The 25,630-nt window shown below is 39.8% G+C and overlaps 1 protein-coding gene and 1 long non-coding RNA gene across 2 annotated transcripts in view; one reads left to right on the top strand and one right to left on the bottom strand.

Moving 5' to 3' along the window:
- LOC134546752 (uncharacterized) overlaps positions 1–8,059 on the bottom strand; it is a 100,160-nt gene extending 92,101 nt beyond the window's left edge. The window contains exon 1 of the long non-coding RNA XR_010079254.1: positions 7,903–8,059. This is a non-coding gene — a long non-coding RNA (uncharacterized LOC134546752). The remainder of the gene's footprint in view (positions 1–7,902) is intronic.
- The window catches only part of LAMA4 (laminin subunit alpha 4), a 99,334-nt gene that overhangs the window by 3,305 nt on the left and 70,399 nt on the right, over positions 1–25,630 (top strand). The window contains exon 2 of the mRNA XM_063389831.1: positions 19,076–19,177. Within this exon, the coding sequence (XP_063245901.1) occupies positions 19,076–19,177 (102 nt within the window). The remainder of the gene's footprint in view (positions 1–19,075; positions 19,178–25,630) is intronic.

Raw genomic sequence — 25,630 nt, 5'->3', positions numbered from 1 at the left:
CTTCTTTTTTTTTCCCCCTGGGATTTGAATAAAAACCTCTTAAGACGAGAGAACTGACTATATTCTTAATGCTATGCTGATATGCTGTATCCATGCACAGAGAGGAGAATACCATGGGTCTGAGTTGGACTTCAGGCAACGTCAGCTACCTTGGTGCCCTCATCCTTAATCATTATGTGATCCAGAACACCTAAATCAGGCACATAAATTGTTCCTAAATGTTTCAATCAGAATCAGGGACTGTCTTCAGATACAAACCCAAATTCCCTATACAGTAGTGGAAAGTAGATTTTTTAAGCCTCTAATTCCTAGCGGTGTTCCCTGGAAATTCTCAAAGGATTCTCTTCCTCCTTAAGGACTTTGTTGGATGCTTGCTTCAGGACAGCTTTACAAATCAGTAAAAGCAGGTGTTTAAATTAACGGGATTAGATTCCACACAATGAAACGTTTTATTTCCTACCTAAGGACCATTGTTAGTGACCACCATGGAATAAGATATCTGTCTCTTCTTCCAAAAAAAATTGCTTATAAATTGATTAAAATGATTCATAAAAGTATCATGAGAAGGATTACAGTGTTAGAAATTTGAAGGTAGCTGGGAGAGTCTGCAGTCCAATTTGCCAACTCAGAGGGAGATAAGAAAAAAAAATTGAACTTATTGTGTAAGTACATACACAGGCAAAAATAATTAACAATAGGTTTTTTAGTCTAATAAATTAAGGTCTTGGCATATGCAACAGTTGGAAACTGAAGGTGACTATATTGAAACTACAATTTTCAAAAGTGATTAAGCACTGGAGATTTTTTCATTTGTGTTGGTTTATCCATGAAGAGGCAGATCAATATGAAAAGCACTCTTAAATACTCAGAGTATGTGTGTGCTATTTAGAAAATTAAGCTTCTTGGCTCACAAACATAATAAGTGGAGGTGGGGAGACGTTACAGTGCTGAATCCTGATGTCTATAGGGAGACAGAGAGAAGGAGAGTGAGTGCAGAGCGTTGGATCCAGCTCATCAGTGCAACCCAACAGGAGCTGGTGGCGCAAAGTCAGAGATCAGGTTTTCTAAACAAGGATAGATTAAAATATTTTATAAGGAGGATTCATAAGAGGTGAAAGCAAAGGAATTAAAACAGGTAGATATCAAATGAAAGCAGACAAGCAAGTGGCAAACATCAAAGATTTTTTTTTTAGTGTTCAATTCACTAGTTTGGACACAGCAGAAGGAAGGGGAATTGTGAGACACTTCCAGGTTTGGTGAGGCACAGAGGTAGAATTGAAAACCAGAAGTTCTGAGAACAGTTATATGTCAAACATATGCCTCTAAACTAAGAGGCAGGTCATACATTACTGTTTGGGTCTGAAGCCTGCCACCGTTGACATTTGTGTTTGTAAATTCCAGTGATATAATGGTTTTAATTATATAGGTGTAGATTTTGTTCCTCATTTCTTCCCCAAGGAAGAAAGTGCCTTACAGAGTCTTAGGTGAGAATAAAAAATGGTACAAGGCTTCAAACACTTGAGAGAATAGCAAATGATTCTCTGTGATCCACACTTTGTTGTCGCTCTTCTTAATGTAAAATGAATGTAAGGCAACATCCAGTAAAATATTAATTTCATTCTGACGTAAATGACTACAAGAGGCCAGAGACCAGTATAGGAGATGAGTGCTGGAAGGATTAGGGGAAGAAAGGGAAGACAAACATTCTGTGGAGACATCTGCCAAGCCAAAGAAAGGATAATCTCAAATGTCCTCCATGGAAAGAAGAAGTGAAGTAAATGGTGGGAAAGGAAGTAAACTAAAGCAGGAAGACAAAGGAGAGGAAAAATCTAGAGCAAGAATGAGATAATCAAGAATCTTAGGAGTAAAGGAAAAAAATGAAGTTGGGACAGGGCAGGAAGCCAATTCCCAGAGTGAAGGAAGGCATGATATTGTTGGACAGATGGAAGAGGAAAACTGTTTCCAGCATCAGTGTTTTTGGCTCAGGGAAAAGGCAGAGAGGCAAAAGTCCTTTAAAGGAAACAATTATCATAGTCAAGTCAAAATTAGTCATTTAATATAAGAGAAAGTAAGAGGCAGAAGTTGCCTGATGGAGTTTGTGTGTTAAAGTTAAATTGTGTTGACAACCATTTTTTCCTACCTGACTTTTACCAGCAGCTGCTGATAAAATGCAAGAAGTATTTGAGATGTTTGCACTCTGGCTCTCTAAAGTAATAAGCAATGATTAGCATGGGACTTGTGACAAACTCACCTCTCTAAAATGGCTCACATTAAATATATAAAATGACAGCAATCATAAGTCCCAGCCACTTTTAACAAAGACTCAAACTATCTCCAAATAGTCTTCACTCCTTTTCCCCAAAAACGTTGGAACAGAAAATCTTGCAAACTGTTGAGAGAAACCACAATTTGATCTTTACTTGTAGCATTAATCTGTTCAAAACAAACTAGTACTACAAGAAGCAGCAGAAGACCTAATCCTGAGGTGTGAGCCAAAAAGAGTTTTAGCTTCACAGGAACCTTTATATTCTTTTAAGCTAATGTGAACTGCATCTACTTTTAAGAAGCAGATCTTTAAATTAATTCACTTCAGACCCTTGAGGTTATGTTAGGTTAACTCCTATAATGGGCAATTTGGATTTCTAGCTGCTGTTTTTTTCTGATACAGCAAGGTTATGTTCTGAGAAACATCTATTAGTGGGGAGGAAGTTTTACTGCAGATGTTTGTGATTCCAACTTAAGTTTCTCATCAAAACTTTAATGAAGATCAGCTGCTTGGAGTAGCGCCACCAGTCCCCAAATTTTTGAATCATAGGAAGCTGAAGCAAATGGAAGAACAAGACAGAGCAGATATACCGTTGAAAATTTTCTCCATTTCAAGATGTATAAAACACCCACCAGAAAAAAGAATTTAAACTCCACTGCTGTGTATTCCCACAAAGTTTTGGGCAAGTACAAGCAAAGTGCTCCAAAGCTTATTCTGGGCTGTGAAAACCAATAAAAGGCATTTTATTCCCACTCCTATTCACAACATGGGAAGCAGGGAAGGAATTAAAAGTCTAGTTTTTTCCAGGGGGCATGAGAAGAAATAAAAGAATTGCTTTCTGAAGGAAAACTTGGCCTGATTTAAATTGATAACAATTAGAGCTTCTAGTGTTCAAGAGCTGTGTGAAAGAGGTCTAGTTTCTGAGTAACATATAAGCAGCCACTGATAATTTACAGCTTGCTTCTGGACTTAGATTTCAAATACCAAAATATAGACCCTTCGGGTTTTATATTTTAATTGGTCCTCTTGAATGTTTGGATCTGCTCCCAGTCCATTTTCACACACCACCATGAGCTGGGGATGTTTGGGTTATGCATCCTAATGCAAGATTCAACAATTGCTGAATAGCATTATACACAAAGCTGTTAGAGCTCCAAAGTTTTTGAAATCTAATTCTTTGTCATTAAAATATCAAAGAGATTTTCCTAACTGTCACTCAGGACATATAACGTGTGTATTTAACAATGAAAACAGATACAGTAAATATGATCTGGCTTTATCATTCCATTTTAGCTGTATTTTGCAATTCTCTATATAGTTATTTTCCTGAAATAAATACTTCATAAATACTAGAACTCCTTTTTTTTTTTTCTCGTGTGACAAACCAGCAAGAAACAGTGCTAGACCCACAGCATTCAAGAATCAAAGAATGAGAGGACTGAAAAATATTTTTGAAATTACTATTTCAACTTTACAAGACTGTAAGAACAACTAAAACATTATTGTTTAGGTCAACATATGGAAGCCAGGGAGTATGAGAGAAACTAGCACACCTTAATTAATTTGAAACATAATTTAATAATTAGTGAACAAAAAGACTCTGCCTGGATGAACAACTTTAAATATGTTCTGTAAAAATAGACTTTTTAACTAAAACTGTAAGACTTAGAACCATTGGTTGACCCTGCTCAAAAAAATGAATAAAAATTAGCTCATTCAATCTTTGACCATTGCTGCCAGTGGAAAAATAGCTATATAAAACCAGCACCTAAACCAGACACTTTCTGAGCTCTGTAGAACCCTGTTACCACCCTACAATGCACCTTTTTACTCTTTCATGAAAGACATTCTAAGTGGTAAGAGACTAGCAGACTTTTCTGCCAAGGCTAAGGAAAGGCCAGTATGTCCCAGGGTTTCCTACTGTGGTTTTCCACCTCTGAGCCCGGATGGTAGCCCATGGAGAGCCACAGATGGCCCTTATGACTCCTTTATGCTGTGCTCCCCACTCCTGCCTCCAGGGACCCTTCCTCAAAAGCACTTTGTGGAAGCAAGCATTTGTCCAGATCCAGTATCTCAAAAAAGAAAAAAATTTTTTAAAAAGCTGGCAGGACAAAATATAACATAACCCTGGCTATTAGAGTCCTTCATGCTCTAACATCCTGGCCCATTGAGGGTTGGCAAGGTCTCCAGAGCACCAGTACCTGGCACAGATCCATCCAGTGGAAGATGAACAGGTATTGGAGGTCTAGACATGGTGTAAGGTCAGGGGAAATTTGTGTACCCTGCTCAGCCTTTGGCAAGTTTGTGATTTGCTGTGGCTCTCTACTTCCAGTCAATGACAAGGATAGGCTGCAGAGGCTCAACAGGGTCTTTAAGGCACCAGCTAATTCAGGGTGTTTGGTGATGGATTTCTGTGAGGGATGAGAAAAGAAATTGTTTTTCTCTTGATACATCGATTCCTCCCTCTCTTTGAGACAACAGAAAATTTATTTCTTCATTTTCAGACTATTTCTGTGATGAAACAAGCCCAGAGGCACTGAGAGATCGAGGCAGGTTACCCCTTCTCCCCAGCCCTGGCTTTTCCTCTCTCCTTCCAGAGCACAAGCTCTGCCCAGCTTCATCCTGAATGTGAGGCATGCAGTACAAAGTTAACCATGCTGAGCTGTCTTACTCCTTTCCCACACATTTGCAAAGTGCAAGGACAATCCAGGGGGAAAGCAATATTTCTGGAAACTGCCAGAAACACGGAATCTTCCCATCAGCCATCCCCAGCATCTGTCTTGTCCATGGGACACCCTTGGGAGGCAGAGATGAATGAAAGCTCTTCATCTTTCAAGATTTTCACATTGGTTTGGGTCTCTTTCTAACAGGCTTTTAAGTGATGCTATGGCTATTGGTCAAGCAGATCACTTTTTCTCTGCTGTGATTCCAACATTTTAAAGAGCTGCAAAATCAAACCAGGAAATACTAGAAATCTGGAAGGGGGGAAAATGAAGCTAGAGATTTACCCTCTCATTATTAACACTGTCCCACAGGCACACTGGTTCTTGCTTTAAAGCCCACTTTCTCTTTCATCCCTTGAAAATCATTGTCTCTATCTGTAAATCTCTCAGGGAGTACTGTAGTTTGTCAACTGATTATGTCTCACTTATCTGAGAGCCTCAGTGACTCAGAATGTACATTTCATGTAAGTGGGGACTGGGTGGAGGGTGGTTAATGAGGAAACAATGTAGATTTATCCTTTTTCCTGTAAATTGAATAAACTTGGCATTTTTTGAAAGAGGAAAATCAACCAGCTACCCTTTCAACTGCAGATTTTCTATTTCCAACAGTGAGCATCTGTAAGAGTAAGTTTTTCAGCACTAATAAGTAAATTAGAGACTGGTATTAATCTCTGATTCTTAGCCAGCTTCCAGACAGCTAAAACACTTTAGCCCTTCCCCCTTTTAGAGAAGAATGCCTTTTAAGCAGAGGCTTTGTCTTTCCCACTGTATATGGAAAAAATGACTGTGCAGTTCTATGGAGAATGCCTAGCTGAGATATGTTTATGTTGGATCCAACCCCATCTCTGTTGCTGAATGGCAGTTTGTTTTCCACTTGAGCTGGGGACGGGATAACAGTCTGGAAACTTTTTCAACACAGGAAATTTTTTAAAAATTTAATACAATTACTTGGTCAAGGTAAAAGATAATGTTGTTCTGCATAAACCTATCTGACTTTCAGCTATTTCTCATTTTTGTGTGAGTTTGTCACTGGTGCAGTGGAGACACACACAGCCAACCCCAGGAATCAGAGTACAGGGTGACAGTGGGCTGGGGAGAGGGTTCCTTGTCATTTTTTCCTGCACGTCATGCTCTGCTTTGCTGATTGGTTTGGAGGTTAGCCATATTCACTGTGTCTCCGACTGCTAGCTCTGCCGTGCCACAGGGAGAAACAGAAGAAACATTTTCTCTGTGTCTTCCTGCCAGCCGTATGTTATCTAGAATTGTAGCAACTAGTTTCAGTCTTGCTAGTTTCAGTTTTAGCAGTCTCTGATCTTTGCACCTAAATCTTTGGGAAGAAGGTTTCCACCAGCTTCATAACCTGTCCTTTATTATCATCAAAAATAAACTTCTCTTTTGGAGGCTGCTGAGCTGATAACTCGTCAGGTAATACATAAATAATCCAAATTGTCATGGATAAGTCAGCAAGTGAAGTTTTCAAGTTAAAAAGTAATGAAGTAAGTGTCTTGTCCTGTGTCCCTTAAGCAACTACAACTTTTCCAGTAAATTCTGAGGACAGCTCAACCCCTCTGTATATATAAATGATGGAGAACTTCTAGTGTTTAGTTGCTGCTTAACAGAGCAGCAGTTGGGAAACCAGACTAGAGTCAACCATCAGATAAACTCTTAAGCAGCTGCAGACTGGCCAGATGTGGTGTGCCTGGCTCCAGACCAGCCCTGTGCTCTCAGGTGGGACCATCACTGGGGATGCAGGCAAAAAAGAACAATACTGAGATCCATGCAGTGGGGATGCCAGAAAGGACACTGGTAACTTAAAATCATGCTTCATTTGTTTCAACACTTATTAAACAGCTCATATACTGAAAAACATTTCAAGTTCACAACCAGTGTCACTTCTTTATTTATCGTTATTTTGGTGTTTGAAGATTCAAATTACTCAGATTCTCAAAAATACACTGCTGCAGATTTAAAGATTTAATGAGCATTTCATATCACTTATCCAGAACACTCCATTATTACATTAATTTGCTCAGATCTATGGCAAATGCACTCACTGAGGTTTTTTTATCAAACGTATCTCATGTTAGAATTTCGTTTAAAAAATAAGAATATGCAAAAATGTTGGAGGGATCTACTGAATAACAATTTAAGCAGGAAAGAATTTGCTTTTACATTTGCAATTTAAATAAAAAACCAGAAACCTTGTTAGTGTGCAATAATTACTTTAGTTTGCAGTCTCATTAAATGCAATTAGAACTGAGATACCTGTCACGATAAGTGAATAAAAAAAGATTACCAGCATTGTGCACAAATCTCTTCACCATTTTCTGGTAAATTTCTAATTTACAGCATCAGTGGAACATTGGGAATAATAAATATTTCACAGTTAACAATGTCAGAAATCTAAAAGAACAATACAGGAACTTAATGTACTACACCAGGGTGCTTATAAAACCATCATGAACATTGATTTGGAGACTAAGCTAAAAAATGTGTTCCTCTCAGGAATGTTTACAGTTTAAAAATGAATTTGAAATTGCAAATGGCTAATTTGCATGAAGTTTCTGCCTTTGAAATGGTAAATACTGTAGAGTGGCTTTTTGCATGTAGACAGTTCCCTAACAGCTGTAGTGCCCTATTAAATGGGGTAATTAACTGTCTAGCTATGATGTCACACACTGAATTCATTTCTCAGTAATAATAGTTAGAATGTGACCTTTCTTGTCCAGAAGAATTTGATACTGCAGACCAGAGGTAATGAAGGCTTATAGAAATTATAAATAGAGCTTGGAGGCCTAGGGGAAGCTGGTGAACAAGCTTGTTTGTTTTTAATTCTCTAGTTTGCAAGGATTCAGAACCCAGATAAATTTAGCAAAAATCAACAGAGAATAAATAAAATTGCAGAGTACTCACTTTTGCCTGCACACTTTGGAGTACCTCATGGTGGAGAGCAGAACTTCTGTCAGTCTCTCTCTGTGATTACTTTGATGGTAGAGCACGTCTGGCCAATAGGTCAGTTATTAAATTCTGAGGGCCTCATTCTCCAGAGGAAGACAAAGATCCTTCTGAAATGTCACTCCATAGGGATTTATATGTTCAAGTACAAAGACAATCTTGAATTTATTACTCACAGTCTGGGAATTTAAAGTCCATTTATTTCTTTAAATGATAACTTACAATGAAGTATGACAGCTCTGTGAAAGGGCACCACCAGGGCATTTTACTTTTAAAATTAGTTATAGTTTACCTCAGTGGTTTGAAGAACTCACAGAAATCTCCTCTTTAGCCAAGACCTGTCAAGGAAGATAGTAAATAAGGCATATAGTAAATTAAGAGAAAATAACAGGACAGATAAAGAGGAAGTTACCAGCAAAATTAATGTTCTTTATACCTTGAGTAAGAGCTCCTGCTCTTAATTTATTTTTTTGGGAAGAGAAAAATGCTTTCATCATTGTATCTAACAAAAACAAATGCCACAGATGATATTTTGTAAGAACAACTTCCATATCAAATAGATTTTTCTATATTCATGTTTTCTTCTTTGTATGAAGAACACAAATTTTCCTTAAATATCTTAAAAGTTCCCTTACAAGGTTAGTTTCAAGCTTTCATGGGAAGTTTATCTCTGAACTGTAATTCTTTCTCTCTATCCCCTTTGACTAATCTTTTTCAAGTATCTGGTATGCTTTGGCAGTAAATCATTGCAGGTCACTCATAAAAGTTACCTCAAATACAAGAGTGAGGTCTAACCCTAATAAAGAATGGTGGGAAAAATGGGGAGGGCAGCACAATGCCAAGCGGTGCTGTGCAAATATCAAAGTGTCTTCAAACTATGGCTCTTTAGCTGAAAGACAAAAAAAATCTTTCAGCACTGCATTAAGAAAAGCCTTGGGTCCAGAAACAGCTTTATATTCCCTGTGGCATCTGGAACAAGCAAAACACAACTACCAGAAATGTCTGCCCATGTGGGGATATCCAGTACTCCAGGCGGTTCTGGCTAGTTCTCTTACAAGACGTGAAGCTGTTGAGGAGTGTCTCTGCTGGGACACTGGGATTACATTGTGTGCTCTGCCATGGATTACACTGGGCACATTTGGGTACAGATAATGGGCTCTAGGCAGCCCTGTTTGGACCAGCCAACCTCCAGAGGTCCCTTCCAGCCTCAGCTATTCTGTGGTTCTGCGTGGCTGTGGTCATTATTCCATTTTATTGATTGAGGAACTGAAGGAAAGTAAAATGTGCATTGTCACACGAGGCATGAGCAGAAGAAAGTATTTTCTTGGGTCTCAGTATCCTTATGCACATGATTCGAGAGAGAGCAGCTCCTGCACAGAAACAGGGTGACGAGTTTCACTGATGTTCAGCAAGAAGGAATATCTTTTGTTGTATTAATTTCAAACATTTTAATGAAACTGTTGCTGTGGAGGTGTTTGTAGATTAGAGGTGAAGCATATGCAATAAAGTGGATGAGTGGCTGGGATCAGGTGCAGGGATAGGCAGGGATAGGAGGAGAGGAGTAGGATGACAAATGGAAAGCAGAACAGGCAGGACACAAGCAGGAGTAGAGGACAAGGCAGCAACAGAAGGGCTGTGGGAGCCAATGGGGGCAGGTGGAGATCCAAAGGCCTCAGTGTAATGTTCAGTTGCTCCATTAATAGATACAGCCCAGGAGAAGCACCGAGGCCTCCCCCAAGAAGGGCCAATGAACAATCCTCTCATCTGGTTGGCATTTACTGTAAGACTGTTTAAATGATAGTCAAGCCTCGTTGCCAACAAGAGAGACATATAATATAGACAAGACTAAAAGGTAACCTATAAATAAAAGCTAGGGTGAGCTATAAATACAACTGAGAAGCCATGGATTTGACCAATGCCTCACGACGTACAAACAGACTTATTGGAACATACTCTGCAGCAAACCCCTCAATGCTACAAGTACTCATTGTGCTTTTGAAGAAATTGTGATTGTACAAATCTCTGCCCATAGGAGTATTCTTCTCCTTTGGTGAATTCAAATCCATACAAATTTTGAGAACACAAGGTCTAGAAGAAATTATTAAACAAATGATTCACAACTACATGGTTACTATTGGAAAAATGTGGCAGCAGTATGAATAACAGAACAATATCAGAGCTGTCATCAAGCACTTGTACATAAAGAGGGCAAAGACACCTTCTAGAAATATTTTCTCCCTTGTGTCTCAAAAAAACAGGACAAAACAAAGCAGAGAAAATTTAATTAGATAAATTCTACCTCAAGTCATACACGTCAGGATCCATAGATCATAGAGTCATGGAATGTAAAGAGTCAGAAGGGACCTCAAAGATCATATAATCCAAATTACCCCTGCCATGACTGGCATTGTTGGAGGAGCAATAAAATCAAAGCGTTTCAATACACTTTGTTATCATCTGTTATCTCAACCATTTCAGCTGTTGAGAGGCAAAGACCACCATCTCAAGCTTCTTTCATACAAGGTATTACGTGAAAAAATGCAGAGCTTTGTTTTGCATTTTTTGATTTCACGTTGCTGATGATCCTGTGAACAGTCTGGTGTTCATGTGTCAAACAGATGAGGGCAAAAACTGTGAGGAAGAAGAGCAATGACAAATAATATTCAAAATAGAAAATAATATTATGAGTACTGTTTTCATGCAGTCATCTCTGGCAGGCCTGTTCTTTTGGAAAACCATACAGAGGCATCTGGTGCTGGGTTCAGTGATTTGTTTTCTCCTAGTTAAGAAATGTGGACAGTCAGCCTTTCATGGCTAGCTAGGCCAAATTAGAAATATGGATTACCTGCTGGTGCACACTGCTCAGATATCGTACATGTACCTGTAAAATACATACTGTCTCCTGGGCACACATAAAAACAGCATAATTCTAACTTCAACTGCATCCAAAAATTTTCTTAGCAGTGTTTCTCAGCTATAGTCAATATTTTGTCCCAAAGCATTTTGGTGAGCTGGCATCACAGAGATCCTCATCCAAAAATATGGAAAAGTCTAGGTGTGAAGAGCACCAGGGCACATTAATTAATAAAAACCTTATCTGTTGGTAAACTTGATCCCTGATGGGTTCAGCACAGCTGCCTACACATTCAGAAATGCCAGAAAGGAGTGCAGGCTTTCCTTTCTGCTGGCCCTCTGCTGCAAGTGCAGTTTCTTTGTTTTCCAGTGAACATGCAAGCCCATCCAATCCTTTGGGACCAGGGCAAAACCCAGCATGTTTCAGCCAGCAGCAGGGCCCTGCAGAACAAATATCGGTATGTCCCTTTCCCTCACTTAACCTTGTCCATCCCCTCGTACCCACACACTTTTGAAACCACATGCAGTGAAAAGTTTTTACTCTTAAAAACTACTCATTCTGAGTTCTCAACCCAAAACTGAACCTCCAGCAGTTAAGCACCTTTTCTGTAATCAATAAAGTGCGTGTTGGCAGCGTAAGATGGCAAAGAGCCCAGGAGACCCCAGGGCTCCTGAGTGTGCTGCACAACAGTAGAGGGGCTGACACCAAGCTGGAGTTGCACACAGTGCTTTCTGTCCATGTGCTGGATTTTATATTTTGGCAACAAATGGAGAGAGGTTTCTCCTGCAAGTCACCAAAGGCAGGAGGGTCGGGAGAGTGGGATGCAGTGTTATCACAGCTCTTTTTGTTTGCATAAGGTTTCCCAGCAGCCTGAAGAAGAACTAAATCTTTGTGTCTACGCTTATGAATAACACATCTTTGACCTGAGCAATTTGAAATGTCTATTAGAAAAGAAGTGGTCTAATGACCGTCAGTCAACTGGAAGACTGGATTTTTAAAAATCCATGTTTAAATGCACTGGAAGTCAATTATGTCCCAAGCTGAAAAGCAGATGAAAAAGTCACCTTGCTGTCCTCAGTACCTTTTGATGAATGAAATGCCAGAAGTGTATTTGTATATTTGTCCAAGGTAAAGAAGACAGTTTTGTAGTTAATCGTTTCCAAGCATTATAAGCCATGGATTTTGTGCCTGTTCAGAGTGGTTTTAAGACAGGATGTCCACGGATTCAAATACTTTGTTTATTTACATCCCTGTTTGGCAAAGCAGTATTTTTAGTGTGCCTTTTGGAAGGAACCAGAAGGTATCCTTAGAATGGGGTCATTCTTCTTTCTAGGCTAGATCTTTCCAGCACGTAGGGAGAGAATTGGTTGGGCCTGTCAGACAAGAAGATTTCTTTTATATCCATCCACTTTCTCTACCCAAACATATTGACTTGTGGAACAGACTCTAAGGAGACTTTGCACTTCTCCAAGGATACAGGGCCCAGTAGTTTGGCCAGATCTGGGGCACAGCTGTTGCAGCCTGGACACTTCAACAAGGCACAGCACATCTGACACGTGCAATAGGGTTCATCTCACGGACTTTGTATGCAGAGCTGGCACCTACACATGACCTGCCCTCCACGATCCTCTACGCAGCCGGGCGAGAGCAGCAGGCACGGCTGACCGCATTGAGCCGCATTCCCGTACACAAGAAATCCAGCCATTCAGCGGGAGTCCAGCTGGCTTCTGGCCACGTGGCATCCCGTGTGGAAGCCTCCCTGAGGATGACTCGAACTCGCTGTGGTTTGGGTTCCTACACAGGCGGGCAGCTGCCAGGGCCGGCTTGGCTCACACCAGCACGGCCACAGCTGTGTCCGCTCAGCGCGGCACTGGGGCTGCAGCCTGGGGCTGCCTGCAGGGCTCATGCAGACTGCCTGGGTGACCCCTGCTGAGTGCTGAGTGTTTGGCAGGATTTCTGTCAGCTCTTGGCTGGGGATTGAAAGAGAAGTCCCTATTATAGGTGATCAAAACCAGCAATCTCTTTGGAAAAGAGTACTACCTGTTCTGAGGAAGCCAGAGACACTGAAATAATATCAAATATACACTAGAAGACTACTTTCTCAGGCTTGTTTCTCTAATGTTCTTATTTCTAATAAACAATTACATAAATGAATGTACTGGGAGATATTCAAGCAGGAAAACATTTTTATTTTTAGGAAGGGCAATGAGCTATTTATCTCAAGTTGGCCTAAGCAAACAAACTTCAAAAAGGCCTCAGAACTGTAGCTTCCAATTTCAAATACTGCTTACAAAGACAAATAAACAAAAGCAAGCATACTTGGGTTGGGTTTGAAGGAGCAGAAGGCTGATGTTTCCATGGTAATGCCATGCTCTTCCAGCAGACTGGTCTCTGTTTTAGAGACAAAGACTTTAAAATGGATAGAGGTGGTTTCGTGTATTTACTCATTTCTGAATGGTAAAAGATGTAGAGTTTCAGAGACTTGATATAACTTTGAGTCCCAAACCTCTGTTTGTCTAAACTGTTCCTTCCAGATGGATAAACATTACATATTGATGTGAAGTTGTCAAGAAGGGACATTGCTCCACTCAATTTGTCTGATTGTTTTCATCAATGCATTCAAAACATGGACTTAAATTATTTATGTGTCCTAGTTTTACAGGTACCTATGGCTGATATGATGCCTGTTATATCAGAGGAGCAACATTTTTCTATTTTCTTTTGCCTGTGTTCTGAAGCAAAGCTTCATAACACTCAAATGGAGTTTGGGTTTTTTCTTTTTTTTTAATTTCTTTCATTCCATAAGAGACAATGGGGACTTCTAAGGGTCCTACAGTTCCAAAATTGTTAATCAGTCTATGTCAAGTGATAAATGTTATTATCCAAATAGTTCACAATATGTGTCACAGTTCTCCATAAACGTTTTGACTGAGAGATAGCCTCTCAGGCCAGATTCCACACCCCTTGAATTATGAATTCCTTAGGTTTGTTTTTTTTTGACAATATTTCTACCATTTTTACAGAAGAGATCAGACTGCAGAAAAATGAAAACTGGAATGCACAAATGTATTTTCAAAATTAAACTGTATGGCAAATTAAATTGCATCAAGATACAGCAGGTAAACAAACTGCGGTATGTCAGCTTAACCTGAGATAGCTATGTGTGTACTTGGCTAAGACCAGATGACAGGTAATGAGAATTAATTACATTCCCTTCCACTGAAGGCTAAATGAACATGATCAGGAACAGTTTCTAAGACTTGAGTAGCAAGTGATGCTAGAGTCATTTATCTAACCTCCTGACATATGAAGAAGTAACGTGGGTAGGCTGCCAGAAACTAAGAAAATGCACATTTTTTCCTCTTGCCATCAAAAATCACCCATCTACACAGAATACTGTGTTTGCAATACAGGATGGAACTTCTTTGTATTTTTGCAGATAGATCTGGGATATTATCTTAATTAAGTTAATTCTCATTTCATCATGAGCCCATGAGTTTATCAGGCTCAGCTGTGCCCAGGTTGCATTCACTTTTACTGTCCTGAACAGACCTTTCTCTTCAGTAGTGAGAATCTACTAATACCATAAAGCTTGACCTTTCCCTGATGCCTGAACATTGATGTAGCTCCCTGAGGATCCTTCTCAGACCTGGAAGGAAGCACACCTTTGGACTCTCTCTAGCAGCAAAGACCATAACACTGCTGGGAGCTACACACGAGGCTGTACTAGCACTTGACCCTATCAGTGACTTGGCAGCTGATGTGCCATGACCACTGCTTGGAGTGCTGTTCCTCAGATTCCCTTCCCCAGGTGCACCAGCTGTTTCCTCTTTTACAATGGTCCTGGAGGATAGCATCATCTTTTTCTTCCGGGTTTGTTTTGGACCAGAAGTGATGAAATTCCTGGTCCAGGACTGAAAATAGTATAACAGATGTAACAAAGGCTGAAGTGTCCTAATGTAGACCATTTAACCCTGAATATACATGCTTTTGTGTACCTCAGCACTTGGGAGGAAACTCTGGAAACAAGCACTGGTGAGGATCCAAGCAAGCCTTTTATCATGGAAGAGAGCTTTTGTATGTTTATATATTCACAGGACACAAGTTCCAGTACTGACTAAAGATAGGTGCCATGTTTTCTTACCATTAGATGATAGTCAGTGGCTACATCTGAAGTACAGAGTAAAGCAGTCAAACAGGATAATGCAGCCTGTGTCCATGTGCTGAATCACCCCCCGTGTTTGCCCACAGAGGGGTAGTCCTATGAAAACTGCCTCTTGGGAGCACATCCTAACAGATGTCATGCCCTGAGCTGGGCTTGCTCATTGGGAGGAAAATCAAGTCTATCAAATCACAAGTGTGAAACCACACCTTGCCTTTCTTCAGCTGGCCAATGCAGATGTGTCCACAGAGAACACTCTGTGTTACCAGCACAGCACTCTTATTCTGGGGAAAACAAACCAGAAGAGCCAGGTTCACAGCAAACAGCCACCCCAGCAGAGCTGCACCACTCCTGTGAGCTGGCAGCAGGGAAGGAATGAGGGACCTGGTTCTGCCCTCCATTTACAGGTGCAGATCAGGAACAGCTACAATGAAATTGGTGGAACTGCTTGAATATAATATGGGAGTAAATTCATACTCTGTGTGTGTGAATTGTCTTCCATCTTCAGCCCCATCTTACACCCAGACCAGCAGAAAGGTCTGAAGAAGCAGAAAATTACTACAGGCTCCCCAGCACTTTCAGCATGCAGCTGGTTCTTGTTTTTAAGTAATGTAAACATTAAATCCAGATGCAGGGTGGGAGGGGGGGAATAAATGCCCCAGGGGTGCAGGGATTTTCAGGAGATCAGCAAGACCAACATTTGACTGGACTTTTCAACTTGAACTAGAACGAACTTTGTCCCTTGGGGAAAAAAAATATCTAATAATTGTGAAGACATAATTGCTATTGCAGACCTAACATTTTTGCCTTCTAATTGTCTTCACCATTTAGAAACAGACAGTGGATGGAAATGTCCCTCACTCAATTGCCTACATAACAGTTTTGTAGGGAGGATATTTCCATTTTGTTCCAGTCCTGTTTCTGCTTTGTGTGCAACAATTCTGTGCTCCCAGAACATTCAGCAATTTGAATCCCTCAGTTAGCTCAACACTCTGACACTTTTTTTCATAAATACAATGCTGGCTCAAGCTCTGGAACAATCAACCAATCACTCCATTATCACTACTAGGGCAAGGAGCAACAAAAATATATCAATAATTGAGAATGCCTGAGAAAACTTCAGAGCCTAAAGGAAACAATCTGGATCCCATTTTCCTTTCTTTCCCTTGTCCCTCATAACATTGATTGTCAATACCTCATTTCTGGTTTACATTGATGCAACCCACAGTTTAAAGTACTGTTTTAAAATAGTGAGCACCAACATATTCCAAGTTTTTTTGTGATTAATTGAATAACAGGGAGGGGAAAGAAAATATGAAAAAAAAAAAAAAAAAAAAAAAAAAAAAAAAAAAAAAAAAAAAGAAGACTACCCAGATGACTGTCCCATATCTCATTTTGAAGAGGGGCTCTGACAATGAAAATAGAGGCACCCAAACTTGAGGCAGATGTCTTGAGGAACTGAAAAGTGTGTCTGCTAATAATAGGAGGTAAACTGGTTCCCAATAGACCTTAGCAAAGTCTGTGCAGCCCTTGCCCTTACCCTCAAACCAATGATGTAGCACTGACCTGCACTAACTTGGTACTGCTGGGTGTGTGGACTAGATGGAAGCTTGCTCATGGCTGCAGTGCAGGCATACCATAATTTGAAATATAAATGAAATTATCATTATGGCTGACTAAAGGATTTTCATAGACACCTTTACAAGAATTCCTACATTTACATTGTCCATATTCACTATCTCAGGTAAAATGTTATTCTGCTTAGGCCTGCAAAACCAAGAAAGCTTTGGGGCAGACACAGCTAGGACCACCCACCAGCTGTGATGCATCAGAGAATATAACAAGCTTTAGATCTGTATGGGTGGAAAGAAATATTGCAAAGGCAGACTTTGGGACTGTTTTCAATTTAGAAACTAACTGTCCCCCTTCCACAGTGTGTGGTGGTAATCATTCAGCTGCAATCCTTAGTCTGGCGGGAGCCAGCCCTACCACTGTGTAAAGACTAAACAACTGAAAGAAACAAGCAGTACAAGTAGAATTTGCTGTCCCAAGGAGTCTATTGTCCGAAGGCTTTGCTTCCTAGGAGCTATTATCAAAGAAATTGTTTCCAAAACAAACCAAATAAAATTCTGTGCACAAGAATGGTAAAGGCAACTGAGTTTTCCATTTATGTTCATATCAGCTTCTCAGAGCTCTCTGGCATAAGATTGGACCAATGATTCACTTCTAAACTTCATTTTTAAAGCCTGTTGTTAGCCACCTCCTAAGATACACTGTTTTCTAAGCGAGCAGCTTGTCTGGCTGGATAGAGGGACCTACCCACACTCGGGAATGGAAGTCAACACGCGGATGAACTCAGGATTGCTGGCTCTTGCCACGCGGTGCTGCACAGCTGTAACTCCAGCACGAGGCAGGCATGCGAGGGCAGGTCCCAGGAGTGGCATGGCCATGGCACAGTGCCAGGGCTGGCCAGCCCCAGCCACCTGCAGGGGCTTTGGCACCACTGCTCACAGGCCAGTTCCAGCGGGTAGGGGAGGTATCACTGTGTGGGTCTGCATTTGGTGCTGCATACCTGGTGTCCAGCCGTAGCTTACACTGGGCATGAGAAGCTGTGAGGGCTGAGATATTTTTCTGCTCATCATTGATTTCAGGGCAACCCAGGAAAATAAGGAATAAGAAGATGCAAAAGAAACCTAATCCTGATTTTATCAGTGCAATACAGTAAGAAGCCTCTCAGTTCATACAAATGCAGGAAGACACACACCCTTCTGAGTTGTTTGAGCTTTACACTTTTCCTACTTTTTCAAGAGCAGGTGATCTCAAGAGCCACAGAATACAAAAAGTTCTGTACAGAGAGCCACAAAAAATATTCCAGCAGAGTGGTGTGCCTTAAGCTCTGACAGCCACCTCAGGAATGCTGTTTGTAAGTGACAGCAGAAACATCTGCTGCTACTGGTGTGGCAAATAATTTTTGGAGTGCTAAATGACATGCCACTGTCTTCATATCAGCTCTGCAACAATATTGCAAGACTTAGACAAGGGTGAGATATTTAGGATCCAAAAATTCAGATACACGTGACACAGAGAGAGTGGACAGGAGGGTGAGGGTGAGCTCACACAGGAGGGTGAGCAGGGTGACACAGGGTACCTGAATTAACAGAGGTTGCTCCTTAGGTCAGCCCAATTACGTCTCACCAGCTTTGCATAATGAGGGAAAAGTTCCTCAGTGAAGAACAAAAATTTATACATAACAACAAAAATTATCCTCTTTAATTTTCTTTTTATTTTTTAGCCCTTGAAGGCCACCTTAACAGCTCTGTGTTTCTGATCCCTTATATTATTGCTTTAATTATTATTCACAAGAAGGTGATCCAGATATTTACAATTTCTCTTTCATTTTGTTAAGCTTTGGTAAGTTACCAAAATTACTATATTGTATACAACAGGCAAAGCCATACATTTATTCAGAAGGCCATTGATCTTTGTAGGTGTGCTTCTGTTTCCCATAGGTTATTCATCCAAATCTCATCAAAGCTTTGATGTAAAGTAAATTTTCTTTTTTCTTTTCTTTTCTTTTCTTTTCTTTTCTTTTCTTTTCTTTTCTTTTCTTTTCTTTTCTTTTCTTTTCTTTTCTTTTCTTTTCTTTTCTTTTCTTTTCTTTTCTTTTCTTTTCTTTTCTTTTCTTTTCTTTTCTTTTCTTTTCTTTTCTTTTCTTTTCTTTTCTTTTCTTTTCTTTTCTTTTCTTTCAATAAAAGCTATTTCTTTCCTATAAATACACCTTCTTTACCAAATAAGTATTCTGATTTCTGGTTAAGTCATCCTCTAGTACAACATGCAGTAAGAATTGCCCAGCTCCACACCCATAGCTTGTCAGTGACAGGATGAAGGCAGGAATGCTGACAGCTTCAACACTTTAAGGCAAAAAACCAAGCACCAGGACAGAGAGTGAAAGAACAGAATCAAGTTCAGCAGTGTGTGTGTGGTCTGCTATGATGGGGTTGCACAGTGTGCTCTGGGGAGACCTGATGGTTGTAGTCTTGCTTTCCTCCCCTCTCACCAAACCTAACTCTCCAGCTACATATGCATAGGAAATACTTTTTTTTTTCTCATTGCAGGGATGCCAAGAAGGATTTTATCGTACCAGCTCAGGAAAATGCTCTCCTTGCAACTGTAATGGTAATGCAAACAGATGCCTTGATGGATCTGGAATCTGTGTGGTAAGTAATTCCTCTGTTCTCTGATTGCCTGACTTTTAACATCAATGTTCAGTTTCAAAGTACTGCAAAAGCAGTGTCTGTACCACAGGAACTTTTTGCTGAAGAAGGATCATAAGTAGGGCCAGCCAAAATCAATACATTAATGAATTATCCTGGCCAAAATTAATTCTCACTTAAATTACCTCTGCAGATTCAAAACACTTTCCTCATGCAGCATTCATGAGAGTTAGCACGTGGAAAATTTTTAGTCCAGCAGAAATATGGAAAGAGTTTTGTATACCTCTGGAGAGAAAAGGATTTATAAATTCAAACACATTTCTTTCTCCCCTTTATGAATGCAGTGCTGTGTATAATATAAACAATTTACAGTGGTGAGTGACCCCTGTGAGTGTATATACATGTGTTACCCAAAGCAATTCAGCTGCATGGCAGTCTCCTGCTGTGAAAGAACAACATGAGAAGGCTGAAACAATACACCAGGGTAAGAGTGTGTTGAATTCCAAGGTACTGTTACAAATTTCCCATATGTTCAATCTGACTCGAAATCACCTCATACAGAAAGCTGTGTGTTAGTAATAGTAGTCAAACATTTGTAGCTGCAGAGCAAAAATCAGCCCAGTAAAACTAATCCCAACTATTAGCGGGCAATCAGGGCACAAATACAAAAAATTATGGAAGTTAATACTGTATTTAAATCACATAGCAAGAACTAGGCACTAGTATATTCTTTGCAGGCTTGTAAAGCAGGAGTAGAACCCAGAGCCCCTTGCTCTGCCATGTGTTACTTTTGACAAGTCATAAACCTTTGCCCTCAGTTTATCTCTTCATAAAATGGACTCATAATATTCACATAGTTTGCATCATTGCAACCACTATCAAGTTTTCAGTTACACAAATACATCAAATCAAGTTCCATGGCATATTTCCTACCATTTTTATTTCTCTGGGAAGAAGACAGTGCAGCTGTTCAGCACAGGAAAAATTACTATGGCTTGGCCACTGTAATGTGCTTAGAACTGGCTGATTTCTGCAGAACACATATTGGTTTAGTTTTTAATATTAAATTTTCAAAAGTGGATTTAGACCACCAGGCATTCCGAGCTGTTCTCTTTCACATGTACAAGGCTTTTGGCTCATGGGATCATTGTCCCCTTAATGTCAAGTGACAGTGATGTCAAGGGGAAACTTCTGATGGAAGACTTGGGAACAAGATAGTCAAACGTCTGCTTCTGATTGCTTCAGTCACCAGAGAGCATCTGGAGTTGAATATATGAGTTAGGAAATGATTATATCCTCGGATTACAAACACAACAGAAGACCTGTTTCCTATCTTCTACAAAAATAAGGCTGAAGTCAAGGGTTCAAAATAAACAAACAAACAAAGGCAGAAAATTTACAGTATCAGGAAGAAATGATCTGAAAGTAAATATGCATTCCTATTTCTTCTCTTGGAACCAGCCAGGTAGTAAGGAATAAAACTAAAAGCTAGACCCTAGTTTGCTGTTTGAGTTCAAACTGCCCTTTGAAAGCTTAACTGAAGTGCTTTAAAAGTCATTAAGCTCAGGTCATTTACTTCTGAATAAAAGGGAACAATGAAAAGGCTTAAATGAAATAAAAGTGAAAGGTAGAGGAAAAGTGCAGAATGAAAAGGAGGTTTAAAGGTTTGAAAGCATAAAACCGAACAAGAGATGCCCATGGGGACTGCAGTAACAGGACCTTCCTGAAGATTCGGAAATTTCCTGAGAAGTTTGTAAGAGTAATGAAATTGGTAAACAGCAAAATGTGACTGAGAAAGCCTGGGGGCAGAAAAGCTTAGTGAGAGTAAGATGTAACTTGAATTACAACAGGAAGAGGCACATTAGATGAATGAATTAATTCAATTTAGGAAAAGGTGACTTGATGGTTGGTAATGTGACTTGTATTAGAATCAGTGGAGAAAGCAGCTTTCCCTGAGAGATGGAGAAGGACATGTAAGGATCCGGCCAAAGCCTGCTGGGGCAGAAATTAGTCAATACCTCCATAGCTGGGAGTTCCTGTGAAGAGATAGGACCATATGGTATGGAAAGCTCACCATTCTCTCTCTTGTCAAATTTTAAGGCAACTTACTCCAATAATTCTTGCAGTGGAAATTACCACGTCTGGTAGTTAGACAAGATTTTCTGCATTCAGCTAGTTTTTAATGAGCTGTTACGGATTAAATCTGTATTTATCCCACATTATTATTGTTGTCATCCTCTATTTCTGTGATTATGAACTTGCTATCTCCCTGCTTCCAAGATGCAACAGTGTTCTAAAATTTTATCAGTTATGGACTCTCCACCATAACCACATCTTACCTTAACCTTCAGCCAGAGATACAAAACATCTTTATCAGTGAATCTTTAGGAGAATTGATCTTCCCCAAAGTTAAAGTTTTCTACATCTGCATGTCTATCAACATAACAGAATGATTTAAACATTAAAAAAATACATCATTTTTTAAAGTTAACTCTGCTAACAATGCTGGAAGCAATAATAACATGAAAGTAATAATAACACTGTGTTCGACTGGTAGGTTTTTTTTATAGTCTAAATAATAACTAAGCTGTAAGACCTGAATAAATGGACAAGACAGTACGAAAAGGAAAAAGTACTCTACTTCAAAAGGGATGAAAAAAAAGGGTCAGGCCCCATATGATGCTCTGAGGCCATGATATTATGCAAATCTCTCAAATCAATTTGGCAAATGTAGTTCTCACAGCATACAAATTAATGAAATTTTCATTGGCCTGTGCCCTCAATTCAAAATAAAATAAAATTAAACCCTTTTTAATGATGCCTTAAGGTAGAGTGCTCATATCTTTAATTTCTGCTGACATATATATCTTGAGGTTCTGTTTCAAAACTTCTCTCAGCTTACTCATAGAGTGGAAATCAAATCTACAAGTCATTAAAAGCTTATTGAATGACACAATCAATAAATCAACAATGTCCTTAGGTAACCAGATGGAAGAAATTATTGCAGAGTCTTTCTTGCATAGATGTCCACCTAAAACTGGTACAGAAATCAGTCACGTGATCCTGTGACTAAAACTGAAGAGACATACAGTCCATTTTGTTAGGATAGAAAATCACCCAAGTGTTAGAAGAACAGCCAGCACAGAGTAAGCTCTACTAATGATATATTAAAAGACAGATGTCAAATAATGCTTCATTCCAAAGACACTACCTGGTGATGCATGTAATGCCAGTAGGGGAAGAAACACCATTTCTTTGTGCTGATGTTGGACTTTGGATTTTTAACATAATTTTCTCAGTCCTGACTATGAGAAGAAAATTAGGTCTCTTTTGAGGCTCTAGCTTTTGATTTTGGAAACATGCATGTATGTGATGTTTAGTGGGTGAAACTGCAAGAGCTTCAAGTGACCGTCTGCAGACCCAGGGATGTGCATTTCCCCTACATAAAGTCCATCATGTTTTGCTGCTAGTAAGATAGGAAGATAACATTTTACCTCCTTCACCATCCCCCAGACTGCACCCCACCAGCAATCTACAGCTGACCTATTGCTTTAGAGCACCTCCACTGAGGGTTCAACACTTGAAAATTCAGACGTGGGAGTGATGTTCAAATGACTGATTGTCAGATGGGCTGTGATGGTCACCTCTGAAAAGAGTGGCATATGGAGGTGAAACAGCTTTTGTAAAGCAATGAACAGTCATATTTGCATAGGATTGTACAAAGGGGTAAAATTCACAGGGCTTTACCATATCTAAAAATTTGATTGTACAGTCTAGGGAAACAAGTTACTTGAGGTGACTGCAATACACTATGGCAATGACTCCAAATGAACACAACAAAACAGATTGAAAGGTTGAAAGTTCTTTAAAAATACCAAGCTGATTATCCAGGCAAAATTCTTGTTGGACTGAGTTATCAGTGTCTTACACGAGGTGTCTCCTGTTCATGGCGATTAGATCTTCCTTGGTGCATGAAAACACAGAACAGAGGAAGTAAGTCTGGAAAAAGCATTATAGCAGAAAATGAAGGTAAATTTCTTGTTGTCTCCCTAAAAATCTCTAAGTGTTTTGTTATCATTTCTGTTCCATATATTTGATCGGTCATTACATACGGCATCCAAATACTCACAAGGAAATAAATAAATAAATAAATACGTAAAATGTTGCCATTCTGGAACAAGAAAGACCAAATGGTCCTAACAGTGGAGAGGATAAATCCACTGGTATCTTTTCCAGCCTTTTATGGAATTTTTTACAATAGAGCATATTGTCGTGTGAGTGATTTGTGTTTAAGCGCCCGGGCTTACAGCTGAGCAGAAAAGTTGGAACAGACTCGGCGGTTCTGCCCAAGAGGATAATGTGTTCCACACAGTTGCCAAGGCTGGTCTGGAGAATTGCCAGTGGGTCTACAACCATCCATCAAGCACGAGCAAAAAGCAGTAGGGAGCTAGCAAAACTCCCCAGCTCGTTAGGTACTTCTGCCTTCCTTAAAGAGCTGTGCTGCTTATAGCTCACCTTCTGTAAAGATAGGCTGCAGATACCTGTACAGAATTGGTGACATATGTTTGACAATCTAACCAGAATGCAGTATGAGAATGCAGTAATTGTCAAAAACATTAGTGTTGGTCAACACATTTTCTCAGGTATAGATATTTCCCTCCCTCTCAGCTATGTTTAAACTTGGTATTTGCTGTCCTACCCAGTTTACTGTTGAAAACATGCAGCAGTGGCCCCCAACATGTGACCACTTTGTTTCCACTCCTGCAGAGCTGGTGTAAGAGGCACAAAGGAACTCAGGCCAGGACTGCAAGGAGAGGCTGCTGCTGCTCTCCCACCTGCTCAGACACATTTGTCACAGTTAGCTACCACAAGTGATGGGTTGAGAAAGTAGAAGGCCAGGTGCATTTGGGAGGGCATCATCTCCCACTTCACTACCGGACAAGGTCTACAAATCAAAACTTTGACATAGAGGGGGTGTTTTGACCCAAACCACATAAGGAAATTAGTTTTGTAGCTATTTTCTTTCTTCTTTTTTTTTTGTTTTTCTTTGCTTAGACAGGTGTCTTTACTTTAGTAAAAATTAGTATTTAGCACAGTACTTTATGTTTACTTTAAGTGCCTCATCTCCTTCCATATAAAATTCTGGAAACACTGCATCTCACCCACAATGGCTGGAGAGAGAAAGCTTGAAACCCTCATCCTCATAGATGGAAAAGATAAAACATGTCCAACTCTTGGCTTTCAAGTCCCTATGCTGCACTCTTCTTTTTAGTATTATTTTGGGATAGCAACAAATTCTGGTGTGCTGGCATGGACAATGCTAAGCGGTTCTTAACCTCAGATATGAGAACATATATGAGGGGAGGTCTAAATCTACCTCCAAATACAGACTGCACAGCCATGTAAGCCTCCTGCATCTCTTTACCTATATAATTTATTTATCCTTGTGCAGTCTTCTGCATTAACAGTTGTTAAAAGACTGTCTCCCAGAAGGACAAGTAATAAGCGAGAAAAAAAGCTAAACAAACTGGCAATTCCTCATACATTGCAAGATGTATGTTTTCCTCTCCAAAGTAATCAGATTGTCAAGGTTTGAGGACCTTTTCAGATTTCACAGACAATTTTTAAGACCCTGAGTTTGTGGGGGGTTTTTTTTTGGGGGGGGGGGTGGTATTTGTGTTTTTAGCAGACATTTGTTGTTGTACTAACTTCACCAGAGGCAGAGCTGACTATTGAATTTTGATTGCCCCTGAAGTGTCTCCATTACATCCAACATTAGGTGTCTAACAGGTTCTCTGCACCACTGTGGCAGGTCTTGTCTTTCTTTAACTTTAGAGGGTACACAGAAAACCAATCTGCTACCTATTTCCTATGGAGAAGGTCCAGACTGCCTAAATTGCACTTTGTTATTCCTCAGATCAAATAATTTCCCTAAAACTGCATAAATGGCAGATTTAATGGAGCTGGTGCCTTTGAAGACCATCAGAATGAACTCTTTTCTTGCAAGTTCAGGTTCCTAAATGAAGTTGGAGCAGATTCATGCCTTGATTTTTCAACTATATTAATTTACACAAGCATATTTGTCTTGTGCTGGGAAACTTATCCTAGTACTATTGCCTGAGGAGAATCAACAAACTTTTCATTATTATTTTTGTACAAATGTATTTACTGAGAAGAACTGCATCACATGAAGTGTTTTTGTTCTCAGAACAGTAGTTCCAGCTTTACTTTCCAATCAAATGTGTCTAGGAGCTGAGTGCTGACAATCATTTCCAAGTAACACCGCACACCCCCCACACCCACTCAAAACACCATTTCATGTTCTTTTCATGTGTGCACAAATAGTTACAGAAAGAGCCAGGTAAAAATGCTCACACTGATTGTTGGCACTCAGTCAGAGTGCCAGAACAGAGTAGTAGGACCAGAGAAGACATTTTCTTACACAGGCAAACACAA

Source organism: Prinia subflava, chromosome 2 (assembly GCF_021018805.1).
Source record: "Prinia subflava isolate CZ2003 ecotype Zambia chromosome 2, Cam_Psub_1.2, whole genome shotgun sequence".
NCBI classification, from domain to species: Eukaryota; Metazoa; Chordata; class Aves; order Passeriformes; family Cisticolidae; genus Prinia; species Prinia subflava.
This window is presented reverse-complemented; position numbering and strand designations above follow the sequence as displayed.